We start from the raw sequence: 16,855 nt of genomic DNA on the forward strand, positions 1-16,855 counted from the left end.
TGCATTTAAGGGAAACCAAATATCACATTTATCCCTGAATAATAACCTAAAGTTCAAGATTAAAGTATTTACATTGTGAGAGTCCAAGAAAATGTGTAACAGTGTTTCTGGATGTTCATTACAGAATTAAAAAAGTCATGTTGCTGAAATATTTATTTAAAACCATCTATATTTGTCTAAAGTATGTGATGGACAATATTGTATTGAAAGCTCGGCAAATCTGTATCATCAGTAATCTTGAACTGTAGTACATTCTTGTGTTCCCAGTCACAGAGTTGATAATCTGATACATTATGTCATTCCATTTATATTTGAAGTTCCACTGGTAATTCTCTGTCTTTCCAAAGGTATTTTTGTAAAAAGGCCATGACATTTTATCATGCTTTCTCAGCATATCACAGTATTTCAGTGGGTGTAATGTTTTTGCTGATTCTCTGTAGCTTTTCTCCAGGTACATGGTATAGAATTAAGAATTCCATACCATTCAATAAAAGATGCATCAGTATTATACATTTTTGTGAAATCTTCAGGAGCAAGAAAATTGCTATTGGCATTGACTAAATCATTGTCAAGAGGCAAAAAAATAGATTTGCCACACCATTTTTATAAATATAGTTTTTGTATTATTTTTGTGAACTTGCTATACACATTGGCATAGATACAATATCTTAATGGGTTGGTGTGATGTACTCGTCCACTTCTGAGCTGTCAGATTTTATTCCATTTATCTGTAAATTATTTTACGTCAGCAATAATTAATTCTTCTGTAATAATGAATAAATAATGTGAAAGGGGATCACCTTGCCTGACTACCTGTACAGTAGGGTAAAATTGGGAGCTATGTCCATTATTTAAGACGCAGCTTGATGAAAGTTTTGAACCAGTTACATATGGAAGGATCAAATTCCAAAAATCTCAACGATTCTTCAATAATAAAAAAATTCTGTAGAACCAAACATTTTCCAAACTTTAGCAGAACTAACTTTGCTGGGAAATGTTTTTCTGTTTTTTGTTTAGATCATAAATCTGACATGTACAGCCTCTATTATATTACCATGATAAAACCTGTTTGAGGGTCACATAGTATTTGGTAAAACTTTATTATTCTATTTGCTATGACTGAAGTAGCAATTTTTAGATCAACATTAAGATGAGATATTGATCTCTAGTTCTTCAAATAAAACTTTGACTTTCCCTTTTTGGGGCATACAGGTGATAACTCCTTGTTACTTTGTTGGTATTTCACAATTAAGAGCTTTTATATAAAATTTCCAAGGTCTATAAAAAAATTTTTAATGGAGATTTGTATTAAAACCATCCAAACCAGGCGATTTCTTATTTTTCATTGTTTTGTTTTTAATGCAGAGAGACATTTATGTAATAATAAAGGAATTAGCATCCTATGCAGATAATGTATTTATCACATAGTAGGTATAATGTACCTATATGATGTGCTGTTTCATATTTTTGATATTACCACATGTTAAAATATCACTTTATATGATTCTGATTGGTTCAAATAAGCCCATGAAATTATTATACAGTATTCTTTTTACTGATTGGCTGTGATGATGGGAAAACTTTTTTAACCCAGCCTTCTGGAATTTTTTGTTTTCAATGAACATTTTTGGGTGCCATTTTTTAATCGACTCGCAAAAGGGATTGGGGGAAAATAGTCTCCTCTGTTTCAATATGGCTAATTTACTTCCACAGGGGTTTGTTATGTCTTGTAGTTTCTGCTCCTTTTTCTAAAATTACTTTTGGTATCAATTTCTTTGTAAAAAGTCTTTTTTTCCAAATTACAAAAAAAAAATTATTACTGTTTTCACTTCGGCTTTCCATCTTGATGTTGCCTTAAATATAATTCCTTTCACTTTTTCCTCTGTCATGCTTGTTAATTCTTTAATCATATTTTCTAAACTATTATTTCATCATATTTATCAACAAGATAGTCACTGGTACTGAGGCTTTGAAGTTTTTCCATCCTGAAAATCTTGTTGTTGATACGTATTTTGAATGGATGCTCATATTAATATGGGATTTCACTACAAGACTTAGGATCTCTAGTTGGTCCAGAAATGAAAATGGTGCCAGTCTACTGTCCAATATAGTATTAGTCTCACACTTTTGAACTTTTGTTATGCATGTTTCCATGGTAACAATATTAGTATATAATATTACATTACTCCTTATTGAAAAGTGGTCTAACTTATGGAAAAAATTTGACTGCCTTACTACGACGGTTGTGCTAGAGTTTGCAAGTCTGCCAATAGTGTCTGATTTGTCCTAAATAAAAAATGCAGCTGATCATACATACAGTATGGCTGCCACAGTGGTTAATTTGACAATCTTATTGCCCATGAATATCAGATCATTTCAACACTCAGTAGTTAAAAGAAGAAATGGTCTTAATTTGATTTGTAGAGATTGTTTACAGGCAGTAGATCATAAGTCCTTTTGTAGGACTCTTATTTTTGTTTTGCCTTCGTCAGGTTTTACTGCATACAGACAGTATAACATCAGTCCCTTTGGTGGGATTATTGTTTTTGTTTGCATTAGTCATGTATTACTGCATATAGACAGTATAGCATCAGTCCCTTAGGTGGGATAATTGTTCTTGTTTGCATTAGTCATGTATTAATACATACAGATAGTATAGCAACAGTCCCTTAGGTGGGATAATTGTTCTTGTTTGCATTAGTCATGTATTACTGCATATAGACAGTATAGCATCAGTCCATTAGGTGGGATAATTTGATTTGTTTGCATTAGTCATGTATTACTGCATACAGAAAGTATAGCATCAGTCCCTTAGGTGGGATTATTGTTTTTGCATTAGTCATGTATTAGTGAATACAGACAGTATAGCATCAGTCCCTTAGGTGGGATTATTGTTCTTGTTTACATTAGTCACGTATTACTGAATACAGACAGTATAGCATCAGTCCATTAGGTGGGATAATTTTTCTTGTTTGCATTAGTCATGTATTACTGCATACAGACAGTATAGCATCAGTCCCTTAGGTGGGATTATTTTTCTTGTTTACATTAGTCACGTATTACTGAATACAGACAGTATAGCATCAGTCTCTTAGGTGGGATTATTGTTCTTGTTTGCATTAGTCATGCATTACTGCATACAGACAGTATAGCGTCAGTCCCCTAGAGGAATTATTGTTATTATTTGCATTAGTCCTGTTTTACTGCATACTTTTTACAGGTGTGAAAATCATTCAGTCAGGTGAGAAGGATCTAATGGGAAGAGAAAGGTTGGTAGCAGATGGTTTAGCAACAGAAGAGGAGTGTGCAAAACTTATAAACCTCACCAGGGTAGGTTTGTTATTTGCAGTTTTCCATTTTTGAAAAAGAAGAGGTTTCACAGCTTAAATTAAATTTAAGAAGGAAACTTTATTGACAGCTTGATACAAGGTTATAAGAGACATAATACATCTATCAATCATTTATGTCTTAATCAAAATGCATACATATCACTGACAAAATCTATAGTGGGTCATGTTTAATTGATTATGTAAGTACACCTGTACTCAAAGCATAGCAATTAGGCTCAGCATTTAACACCCATATTGTCATACATTTGGTGGACTTTCAGTCCATATTATCATACATTTGATAGACTTTCAACCTGAATTGTCATACATTTGATGGACTTTTGACCCATATTGTCTTACATTTGATGGACTTTCAACCCTTATTGTCATACATTTGATGGACTTCTAACCCATATTGTCATACATTTGATAGACTTTCAATATATATTGTCTTACATCTGATGGACTTGCAACCCACATTGTTACACATTTGATGGACTTGTTACCCACATTGTTGTACATTTGATGGACTTGAAACCCACAATGTCATACATTTGATAGACTTTCAACCCATATTGTCTTACATTTGATGGACTTGCAACCCACATTGTCATACATTTGATAGACTTGCAACCCACATTGTCATACATTTGATAGACTTTCAACCCATATTGTCTTACATTTGATGGACTTGCAACCCACATTGTCACACATTTGATAGACTTTCAACCCATATTGTCTTACATTTGATGGACTTGCAACCCACATTGTCACACATTTGATAGACTTTCAACCCATATTGTCTTACATTTGATGGACTTGTTACCCACATTGTCATACATTTGATGGACTGTCAACCCATATTGTGTTACATTTGATGGACTTGCAACCCACATTGTCATACATTTGATAGACTTCCAAACCATATTGTCATACATTTGATAGACTTTCAACCCATATTGTCTTACATTTGATGGACTTGCAGCCCACATTGTCATACATATAATAGACTTCTAACCCATATTGTCATACATTTGATAGACTTTCAACCCATATTGTCTTACATTTGATGGACTTGCAGCCCACATTGTCATACATATGATAGACTTCTAACCCATATTGTCATACATTTGATAGACTTTCAGCCCATATTGTCTTACATTTGATGGACTTTTAACTCATATTGTCATACATTTGATGGAGTTTCAACCCATATTGCCATATATTTGATAGATCTGAAACCCACATTGTCATACATTTGATAGACTTTCAACCCATATTGTCTTACATTTGATGGACTTGCAACCCACATTGTCATACATTTGATGGACTTGAAACCCTCATTGTCATACATTTGATAGACTTCCAACCCATATTGTCATACATTTGATAGACTTTCAACCCATATTGTCTTACAATTGATGGACTTGCAACCCACATTGTCATACATTTGATAGACTTCTAACCCATATTGTCATACATTTGATAGACTTTCAGCCCATATTGTCTTACATTTGATAGACTTTCAACCCACATTGTCATACATTTGATGGACTTTTAACCCATATTGTCATACATTTGATAGACTTTAAGCCCATATTTTCTTACATTTGATGGACTTGCAACCCATATAGTCTTACATTTGATAGACTTTAAGCTCATATTGTCTTACATTTGATGGACTTTCATCCCATATTGTCTTACATTTGATGGACATTCAACCATATTGTCGTGCATTTTATAGACCAATTCATAAATAATGATTTAGCTTATGGCATGGGGTTCATAGCTTTATTGCATTATATCTGGAGTATTGAATGCCATTAAAATGAGGGAGAACTATGTAATATGTACCAAACTTTCATCATGTTTTTAAAAAAAATATCCATGCATGTTTCTAACATTTTCAGTTTGTACTTTGGTAAACAAAATTTCTTCTAGTTAGGTGGGTGCTGGGGGATGACTTAAAAGAGAAAGATATCATAGAAATTGGTACTTGGTCATTTATTTATGGACAAGTTAGGTAATCAAGGTTGTATTGTAATAACACTCTTATGGACAAGTTCAGGTAATCAAGGTTGTATAGTAATAACACTCTTATGGACAAGTTCAGGTAATCAAGGTTGTATTGTAATAACACTTATGGACAAGTTCAGGTAATCAAGGTTGTATTGCAATAACACTTATGGACAAGTTTAGGCAATCAAGGTTGTATTGTAATAACACTTATGGACAAGTTTAGGTAATCAAGGTTGTATTGTAATTACACTGTTATGGACAAGTTCAGGTAATCAAAATTGTATTGTAATTACACTTCAAGATACATTGTTGAAGCATTTCCTAAATGACTTTTTGTATTTCGCTGTCTTCCATCCAGAAAGGAGGACTATATGGAGATGGTTACAAAGGTACCACCTCCCCACATACTGATAGTGAGACATTTCTTGGTCTCAATATTTCTCGAGCCTTTAAGGTATTTGCTTTAAAACATTTTAGCTTTCTTTCTTAATCATGTTTTCACCTTTTCATACTAACCAGATTGGTTTGCAAGGCACATTATATTGTTACTTTTTTTAATCAAGAAAACCTTTTTTAATGGATATAAAAAGAATACCTTTTTTGTTGCTGACAAAAGATTTGAATATTTTGATATACAAAATACTTTGACATCTTCATATAACTTAATGACAGTCTTTGACAAGTATTTTACAAGTTATTACTGTGTAGACATCTGCAGTTGCTTTCTTGAATATGTTGCCTTATAACAAGTTATCAGGTTTAATGAAAAGTTGAAAACATGGCATACCTATTTCTTGCTTTGGATTTATGGATTATTACCCCACCTACTGGACTTCTAATTTGCCAGCAAGTCTTCTGATGCCTCCATTAATCTAGAAAATAGTCTTCCAAGGTTTTTGTATTTGTTTTATTTTGGGTAATTATTTTCAATAATGCACTATTTCCTGAGTTTCTCCAGAGAAAAATAATACATATTTTGTTCTTAATCCTTTATACATCTTTTTCTTAAAACCTCTTTGAAGTTAGAATGCTGGAATCAAGATTTACTAATTCTGAAGTTTGAGATCCAGGTTATTTTTATCAATTATTGGAGGAATCATTAGTAGGTGCTGGGCCTCAGCTTTGCATATTCTTAACACTTTTTCTTACTTAAATATACAAGAACCAGAAAATTTAGCTAACTAAAACCTTAGGAAATTCACATGAGTCAGTGTGAGTATTTTAGGTAATATTAAATACTGATTGGTAATTTGAAACTCCATCAGGACTATGCTAATTACATGTGGTATTATGTTGATCATTACATTTTACAGATAATTTACTCCCATAATGCCCTTTATTCACATTCTTTGAATTTGTCAATCTGGTCATTTCTTCATTATTGGATTGCTTGCCTTTTAGCATTCCTACAAAAAGTTTACAAATAAGACCTCAAGAAGTATGTAATTTAGAATCTGCATAGCTTTTCTGAAGCAGTTTTGTTATTTTGAACCTCAGATTTACAATACCAGTACTGGTGCTATTTTTTGGATGGCAGACTCACTTTCATGTTTTTAATCAGGTTGCTTTATCTAAATCAGCTTTTTTTCACTTTGCATTTGTTACATGTTTTCTTTTTCATAATATCGTTAAAAAAATTATCTCACTCAGCTTTGCTTTGTAGTGATTATGCCATATTTTACCATTAGACACACGAGCCAATATATAATCCCATTCCTTTTGGAAAATTTTTAGAAAAAGGAATTTCATTTCCTATTCAAAATATCTTACTTGGAATCCTTATACTGTGCCAGTCTGCTTTGGAGAACTTTGATCTTTTAATTTTTGTAAATGGTTAATTTGTCATAAAAGAAATGAAAAAAAACAAAGGCAATAGATTTGACACTTGCAGCATATTCTTCAAATGAAAATTGCAATTTTCTCTCTCGATCAGATGGATTTCCTGAGCACATCAACGTTGGGAAAAGAAACTCCACTACCTCTCAAATTCAGCTATCTTGTAAAGATGAAAATGTCTTTTCTGTCTGTCTATATCTCATATAGACTAAGGGATAAACTCTCAGCCATTACCGTCTGAAACCACTGCTAGGTGGCTACCCATGAACTGGATGTTTACCAGTTTAAACTTTAAAGTATGATTAAATTTGTCTCACTTTGCTTCTCAACGTCCAAGAAAAGCAACATTATTTTCCACTAATCCATCTAGTACAGAGGTGGGCAAACTTTCCAGTGCAAGTGCCGCATACACAAGTTTACACCTTGTCGTGGGCCACATAGTTCATTAAGTAAAATAATTAATATTTGAAATAGCAAAAACAAAAGGTTTTTCTAAATAACATCTAATTAATTTTCAGTTGTCAATATTTGAAAACTTAAACTTCAAAAGAAGCACATTTATTTGATAAACTGAGTAACGTAAACAGAGTCAGTGCAAATGATGACTTGTTCCTAGGCCGCATGAAAACCCTTGGTGGGCCGCATGAAAACCCTTGGTGGGCCGCATGAAAGCCCTTGGTGGGCCGTATGTGGCCCGCGGGCCATAGTTTGCCCACCCCTGCATAATGGAATAGTGTTAGCTGTGAATGTTTTTGCTACACGTTGATATAAAAAAAAAAATATTTTTTTTTTAAATTTGTGGACTTCATTTCTTTCTGCTGTTGTGCTCATACGGTTTGTGCTCGTTGTTTTTGCCTGCAAGGATGGACTCATGGGATATTTTTCTGATAATGTTGATTGACACTTTCACTCTTATATGCAGTACATTACCGCTTTATTCTTTGTTCAGCCACACAGCCAGCTGTACCTTTTGACAAGCTGAGTGGTCTAAAGCGCTCACCGTTCCGGATCACAGCCATCTCACCTCTGTCTGCGTGTGTTCGAGTCCAAGGCTCGGCTAGCATGGGTACGTGGAAAAGCCTGCCAGTAGCTTCTTGTGGGTAGGTGGTTCTACCCTGGGTTTTCCAGGGTTCTTCCTCCACCAGTTATACTGGCCGCCATGTATGGCCTATCTTGTGCTGAAAAAATGGTGTTAAACCCTAGAACAACAACAACAACAACCTTTTGACGATCAAAAATCTGTTGCATCAGCAATCCAAGTAACATACTGGCTGTCCATTCCATTTAATGCAGTCTCATATAGAGATCCTTTGAATTGGTCAGTCTGTTTGCCATTCATTTCATCCAGTGAGCAGACAAGTTGACCAGCCAGCCAGCCACTGAGCTGACCATTCAGCCACTGATCCAGCACACTGTCCAGACACTTTTTTAGTCTGTGGAATTTGGCAACAAAGCAGAAGATGGAGAGATTTACAGGGTTATACCACCCTTTGAATGCCCACTGTTACCATCTATATCACTAAGGTTTCAGTAAACATTAAATCAGAAGATGAACGTCCCTCCTTCTATCTTTTGCCTCAGTAAAAACCAAAGAGATCTCTGATCATCTTTCTGTCACAATATGGGAAATGGAAAACTTGAAGGCTTTCTTTTCTGAAAGCTGGTTAACACCATCATGCTTGTCTGGCTGGTGCTGCATGCATTTAGACATGTACTGTGACAACTTGCCAAGTTTGGATGAGATTAATGCAGCAATGAAAATGTCAATCATTCTATTGAACAAAGTGGGATTGAATATTTCCATGCCACCTCCGAGTTAGTGCAGGCAGTTTTTTGTCTTGCTGAAATGTCATTTAGTGTTCATGTGTGATAGTTCACAGTCCTTATTACCAGAGCAATTAACAGGGTTTGCCATCATTCTATAACGAATACTCTGACATCTTTGAATTTTGATTTGGTTAGATGCCATTCTCTATTTGGTATGCTATTGCTGTTCAATGGTAAAATTCAGGATGTACAGAAGCAGGTAGTACAAGAGCTGCCTCTCCAGATTTTTCTGCCTCCTCCAGCTTTTTCTGCCTCCTCCAGCTTTTACTGCCTCCTCCTCTGGCATTTAGGCAGCATCAGCCCCATTTGTGATGGAGCGATGATCAACAGCAAAAAGAGAGAAGAACAAACATAGCTCAGCAACAGTAGTTACCAGCTTCAGTTTAATTTCAGGTGGCAACAGGTCCCTTGGTTTCAGATTCAGTTTAAACAATGGGGATAGGATGTTAAATGTCTTCTTCACCAAGCTTTCCAGCAACCTTTAGTGACTTACCAGTCTGGCCATCCACTGACAACCTGCCTTTAGGCACCAGAATCCTTGATTTTTGCCAGGAATTGGATTTTTTTAAAAACCAGTCCTTCCTTTTTTGTCTTCCACTTCCATGATGAATATTCCATGCAGTCCAGAGAAGGAAGATATTTTGCCTCAGGAGATCTGGTCTTAACTCAACAAGCAGGAAGTGGAGAGAGTTTGCAACTTGAGCTCTCCGGAGTTTTAGTCAAGGCTCTTATCTATTGCCCAGAGCCATCGGAAAGCTTAGGCCAATTATAGATCTTGACCATCTCAACAAGCACAGAGTAGTGTTGAGGTTTAAAAAAGAAATTGCATGGTCAGTCTGGCTTTCCACAAAAGAGATCACTCATGATCTGTTAGAAGTCCCTGTCCACCCAGCTCCATGCAAGTTCCTTTTGCTTGACCTACCTTTCAAATGGGGGAACAAAATAACCAATACTATGTGTTATGTTCTGGGACTTTTTACGCTGATACTCCAAGCTAAAGATCACTGTCCAAGTCAGACATAAGGTCAGTGTCCTAGCTGACTCAGTGTTGAGAAGGAACCTTACCTATCACACTTAATGGTCTGCTCATCCATACGTTTTTTAGTGGATTTGTACACTTTGGGGTAGTCCTATTGTAGACCTCTTTTATGAAGAACTGCAAAGTGGTTCTGATAGTCCCTATCAGGTGGGACAAGTCCTGAGTGAATGATCTGCTTGATCTGGTGAAAGATGCCCCATTGAAAATCCAGGCAAAGCTCACCTGCTTAAACAACAGTGTTTGTAGGATGAACCCTGCCTAGACAGGAATCTCCTTCATGTCTGGCTGTAGTGGTGAGAGTCCTTTTTAGGAAGGAATTGAACCCATCAACCATGGAGTGAATCTTATGAACCTTTATTCTGCAAACTGATAACTTTTTTCTCTTATATTTTGTAGAAAAGGTTAGACACAAATGTTCTCAAAGACTACCACTCCATGATCTCATGACACTTTTAGGTGGGGGCCCTGAGTGGCCAAGTGGTCTAAAGCGCTCACCGTTACGAATCACTGCCATCTCACCTCTGTCTGCGTGGGTTCGAGTCGTGGGTTCGGCCTGTGTTGGTATGTGAGAAAGCTTGCCAGTAGCTTCTCGTGGGTCGATGGTTCTTTCTGGGGTTTTCCCAGGTTCTTCCTCCACCATTAATACTGGCTGCCATGTATAGCCTATTGTGTGCTGAAAACTGGCATTAAACCCTACAACAGCAACAACAACAACAACACTTTCAGGCATTGTGGTGGAGGGGTTATTGTTCATTGTAAGGATTTATCAGATCTGCTGGACAATTTTAATTGAATTGACCCAGATTTCTGTTTCCTGAATGGAGTCTATTGTTGGTCATGACATGGTTCAGATCCAGTCAGTTCAAGTCTTTATCAAAAACATCACTAAAGCTGCTACCTATAAAACATGTTTTTGGATAGCTGAGTTTAGCAACTTGCGAACATTCTCCAATTCAATTCAGATGGTTCCATTTTCCTAATGATGCAACTTGGCTTTGTTAGCTTGAATCAGTTTGTAGGCAACCAAGGGTGGTCATTTTCACCCTCTCCTAGATTAATATGCCAAGAGAGGTGGCAGTGCAAAACCTGGTCTGCACATTCAAGCACTACTTGGAGCATACAGAGAAGTGTAGTTGAACCTGACATCTATTTCTTCTGGTGAAGACCAGCAAAGAGGATATAACCCCTTAAGCCATTGCTTCCTGTCTGAAGTGATTAATCCACTATGCATACTTTGATCTCAGTAGATCAAATAAACCTTATAAAGATTTCAGCTTATAAAGAGCAGTCTCTTCAAACCTCCAATTCCAGTGCATTCTTTTAATCTGAGACATATTGGAAGCTGGTAATCACAGCCAGCCTTCTCAAGTTTTTATCTCTTGAGATCTAGCATACCTGTGATGATGGGTCTGGTGGCTGTGGCCCAGACAACTACCTGATCTAGTTGAAGTTGGCAAAACCTCTTCAAAGGCATAATAGTAAAATTTTTAATGAGTTTGCTAAGATTTTTACTTTAAGAAAAGGAAACTGCATTCTTTTCTTCTTATTCATTACATGACTGTTGGTTATGCAGTCCTCATGTCAGGAGAGTGGTTTAACCTTCATATGATCCAGTCATTCTTCCTTCAAAGGGTGCCCATTGCAGAGGTTGAATGTTTGTGCATTTCCTCCTCCAGTTACCTATTTGAGTAATATTAATGTGATCAGGGAATGTGTACAATAGTGAAAGTAAGTTTTATTTTTAATAAAGTTTGTTTGAGAATACTTACCTGATAACGTCACTATTAAACCCCTTGAAAATGCAAACATCTTAAATTGGTAAACATCTGGTTTATGGGTAGCTGCCTGGTATTGGTAAGGGGAGGTAATGGGTAAAAGTATCTTCTCTTTCCTGTAGGGCTGGATTCGAGAGGTAGCAGAGTTTTCTACTCATTTAAAGTTAATGTAATCGGGTAATTATTCTTGGAGAAACATAATTTACAAACAAATTTACTTCCTCTTTAAGAAAAGTGTGTCAACAAGGTAAAATATGACTGGATAAAAATAATCAATGGGTTTTAAAAAAAGTCTTTTCTCTATCTCTTCATACTTTCAAGTCAAGCTCTCTTGCCACTGCTAACCATTTGTATCAAAATTATTTGTAGATGAGTTAATACCTCTGATCCATTATCCTCCTCTCGTGATTGCCAACAGTAATATTGGAATGGACTCTCCCCTCCCCAATCACCCCACCCATGTCTTACAAATGGAGAAATGTAGTAAGAAGTTCACAGTGTCATATGTATTCCTCATGATTTTAGAATGCTTCTCTATCCATTTCTATCATAGCAAGGGGCTTTGCTTGGTGATGGGTACAGCAGAAAAGGTGCAGTGACACAGCCAGATAAGACCCCCACAAGTCCCCATACATTATATGAGACTTTCCAGGGCCTTAACATTAGTAGGGCTCTTGAGGTTGGTATGACACAAAGTAATGTCTGGTACTTTGTGATATACTTGCATATTTTATGTTCTGTCATTGTGTAAGGCCAAAAAACGTATGTGTTTTCTATTGTTTTGGTTTTAAAATTAGGTAATTGGGTTTTTTATTTTATTTTAACATTATATATATATAATGTGCTAAGCACTTGAAAATACTGGGGAAAATGAGCTCATTGTGAACCACAAATCAATTTCAAAATTTTTTAAATATTTTTTTTTAATTTTTAATTTTTTGTACTATGGGAAAAAGCGTTAGTGTCAGCAATGAGATACAGGGATAGATGGTTGACCAAAAACATACATATTTTTTGTGCCTAATATTAGCTAGCCCTGGTCATATTTTTTCTATTCTTTTATGTCTGCACTGCAGTAGCACAAGGGAGTACCTGTCTTCCTATACATCTGACTGCTCCAGTGGCATAGTTGTTAAGTGGTTAGAGCATCCACCTCAGATGCGGGAGGTCGTGGGTTCAATCCATGGCCAAGTCATACCAAAGACTTACAAAAATGGTACTAACAGCTGCCTCACTTGGCGCTCAGCATTAAGAGGTTAGTGTTAGGACTGGTCGGCCTGGTGTCAGGATAATGTGACTGGGTGGGACATGATGCCCCAGTGCTAGACATCACTAAAAACTGCCACACTGCAGACATCATAGCGGATATGTCTGATTTTTAAAAAAAAACTATGTTAAAAATCCAAATCACACCCACAGACACACTCCTATACATCTGAATCCCTATACACCCTGAATATGTTTTAGCATGATAGTTAAAACAATTTTATACCTAGAGCCATGAAATGTTACACACTTTGACATAGAAATCAGTAGATGACCTCATTCAGTTTTTTGACACAATTAAGCTAAAACTACTTTAGATAGACAAACTAAATATTTTAGTCATATTTTTAATTTTATGTAGGTGACCTGATTAAAGTTCTGGGCCAAAAGCAATTTATCAAAGTATGGTACATTTTTAAAATGACATTTTGGAACTTTTACTTTTCTAACATTTTGGTGGTCATGATTAGGTAAAACGACTTGAGATAGACCAGTGAAATCATTAGGCATAATTGTATTTATATGTACATGACCTGATTTTATTTTCAGATCATTACAGAAGTTTTTCAACGTTTTTTTACATTTTTGAACTTTTGGGATGTAGACTTGATTTTTCCACAAACTTTTTATCAAGATTTAGCAAAAGTCACTTAAGATGTGCTAATGAAATTTGGTATGCATATTTGCTTATGTAGATGATCTGGTTAGAAATTTTTGATAATATAGAAATATGTAAATTTTGTTTAGTTTCAGATTTTGCTGCTATTCTGATTGTTTTGCTCTGCAATGTGGACAAACACAAACATAGTTTTGTTGGCATGGAGGATCATCCATGCATATGGCATAGTGTCCATTCTCTTTTACAAAATATAGTTGGTATTACTAATAATAAAAACAAACTTATGGTCTCGCAAAAATTAGTAACAAAGTATTAATCGGGTCCAGTGGCATTTCAGGTCCATTTCATATGTCAAGGGAGGCAACTCAGATTTCAGTAAATGATTAGACCATATATTGTTCCACTGATCTTAATACTTCAAACAATAATCAGGGCTGTACAAATATATATTTCACCCATTTATCCTGGAGAAAAAAATTACTTGACCAGTCTTTTACTAGTCCCATTATTGCCCTACATATGTAAATAGTACTGTTGATTTTTCCAGTGATGAGACGACTCCACAGTATTATCATTGCCATGTTATTGGAAGTTGTATTGAACATTGGAATAAAAAAATCACTGTAGTGAAGTTAATAAAAGCAGCAAGGACAAGTTTTGTTATTTATAATGTTTATATAGGTTCATCACTTACTGTCCTTCATTTAAATCTGAATTATGAGTATCACCTGAAGTGTAAAAAAAAGCATCAACTAAATTAATTGGTCCTTAGCATCAGCTAAAATGGACTGGACATACACATCAGCTGAAATGAATTGATCATAAGTATCAGCTGAAATGAACTGGTCCTAAGCATCAGCTGAAACAAACTGGTCCTAAGCATCAGCTGAAATGAACTGGTTGTAAGCATCAGCTGAAATGGACTGGTCCTAAGCACAGCTGAAATGGACTGGTCATAAGCATAAGCTGAAATGAACTGGTCGTAAGCATCAACTGAAATGGACTGGTCCTAAGTGTGAGCTGAAATGAACTGGTCATAAGCATCAGCTAAAATGGACTGGTCTTGAGCATCAGCTGAAATGGACTTGTCCTAAGCATCAGTTGAAATGGACTGGTCCAAAGTGTGAGCCAAAATGAACTGGTCATAAGCATCAGCTGAAATGAACTGGTCATCAGCTGAAATTGGCTACTCATAAGCAAAAGCTGAAATGGACTGGTCATGAGCATTAGGTGAATTGGACTAGTCTGAGTATCAGCTGAAATGGACTGGTCATATGATCCATTACAAAATATACGGCCAAGTAACATATGTAGCAATTAGGATAGCTTATAATTAGCTTATATTAGGATAGAAAAGTAACATTTATTGGGAAACTCACATAAAGAAACTTGATTTAGCATTTTAATCTTTAATTTCATTTTGGGAGAATTTTCTTCCCAAAAACCAAATAAACCAGGAAAAATCATGATGGTATTATAAGAAAATTGTTTAGTTGCAAGTAAAATTTATTATAGTTAGCTTATAAACTAACAGCAAAACAGCAATCACTGAACATTTGATTTTGTAAAGATCAGCAGTGAACTTTGCTGCAGGACAGTTGTATTAGTGATTAAGATTTATTAAGTAAACTAAACTCTTGAGTAGTTAGATGCACCACATGATACTCTGGATCATACCAGAAAACACATCCGGTTAGAAGCAAACACCAGGCCAACCCGTCCATGTCATGCTGCTCTTGGTAAGAGTCAAGGTGTTAAGCTACCCATATCAGTTGCACACAGAAGAATTTCCCTTTCTCCTTTAAGCAGTTGAGGAATAAGTGTTCTTTGTTGTTGTTGTTGTTGTTGTGGGATTTAACGCCATTTTTCAGCACACGATAGGCTATACATGGCAGCCAGTATTAATGGTGGAGGAAGAACCCGGAATAACCCCGGAAAGAACCACCGACCCACGATAAGCTACTGGCAAGCTTTCTCACATACCCACATTTGCTGAATCTGAGACTTGAACTGGCGCAGACAGAGGTGAGATGGCAGTGATCCGTAACGGAGAGCGCTTTAGACCACTCAGCCACTCGGGACCCCAAGTGTTCTTTGTGAGTAGTGATTAAATTAATTACATATAAAACAGCACATGCCCAGTTTTCAATTTTAAAAGAAATGCATTCACCCAGAACAAATTATTTTGCTGTTAGTCACATGCTAAACCGAGATAGTGGACTAGTCCTGGACACTGGGTGATCCAGTTTGCACAGCCCTAATAAAGAAAATGTTTCTGAAATAAATTGCCTAATTATTATAAATTCTCTTTTGACATGTAAGAAAGGAAAATTAGAAAATATAGATTATTTGGAGCAGCATGAGTACAAGGACCATGGATAGCAATATATGTGGAGTTAATATTTTTCCATTTTGTCTTCTGTTAATGAGTATTGCTTCAACCCTCTAAGCTGTTAGTATTCTCAGTACTTTGATCATAAATGTGTAAACTCTTTGATGTATAATTCCCATATACAGTGAAACCATTCCAAATGAAACCCTGGCTACAGTTCCTGCAAATCATTCCCTGTTTGTATGATCCTGTCTCCTCAGTATCTCTGTCTCTCAGAACATATTCTCCAGTTCTAACAACCCTTTAATTTCAGTCCTTTCAACAGGAAATTATTGCCACATTTACTGGGCTACATTTATGGACAGCTCTGACACAGAATAAAGATTCAAAAATTATGTTTTCTTCAAAATATCTGTTTAATCAATTACCAGAAATTGTCCTATTTGAAGAATTTACTGTTCAGATTTAAATAACTGCAGTTTCAGAATATTTCAACATGTACAGTTTTACCGTAACTCTTTAACTGTAGCAATATTAAGCTTATTTGTTCAAAAAATGGCTTGGTGTTGGGGATGTGATGTGTTGTGATTTTGATTTTTAACGTAGCTTTAACAATTTTTCATTCATATCACTACGATGTCTGCAGTGTGGCAGTTTATTGTGGGCTTGGTGTTGGCATACATTGTATTTGAAATGCCAAAATATAACATGGCAGCTTCAAAAAGTTTTTATAAGTTTCTGTTTTATTTAGTATTTTTCAGTATTGTATATCACTATCTTGGAGAACAGAACAATAATGCTTTATTTTAGTGT

General features: G+C 35.7%; 1 protein-coding gene across 4 annotated transcripts in view; it reads left to right on the forward strand.

Annotated features, from left to right (window-relative positions):
• Nucleotides 1–16,855, forward strand: part of LOC149785354 (prolyl 3-hydroxylase 1-like) — a 96,643-nt gene that overhangs the window by 61,642 nt on the left and 18,146 nt on the right. The window contains exons 13-15 of one of the 4 annotated variants that reach the window (XM_089979259.1): nt 3,221–3,330; nt 5,707–5,802; nt 12,379–12,504. In XM_089979259.1, coding sequence (XP_089835385.1) covers nt 3,221–3,330; nt 5,707–5,802; nt 12,379–12,504 — 332 coding nt within the window. The remainder of the gene's footprint in view (nt 1–3,220; nt 3,331–5,706; nt 5,803–12,378; nt 12,505–16,855) is intronic. The other 3 variants (XM_089979261.1, XM_089979260.1, XM_089979262.1) reach the window with 3 other exon arrangements.

The sequence above is a fragment of the Sinohyriopsis cumingii genome, chromosome 13 (assembly GCF_028554795.1).
Source record: "Sinohyriopsis cumingii isolate HCF-2022 chromosome 13, ASM2855479v2, whole genome shotgun sequence".
In the NCBI taxonomy this organism is placed as follows: Eukaryota; Metazoa; Mollusca; class Bivalvia; order Unionida; family Unionidae; genus Sinohyriopsis; species Sinohyriopsis cumingii.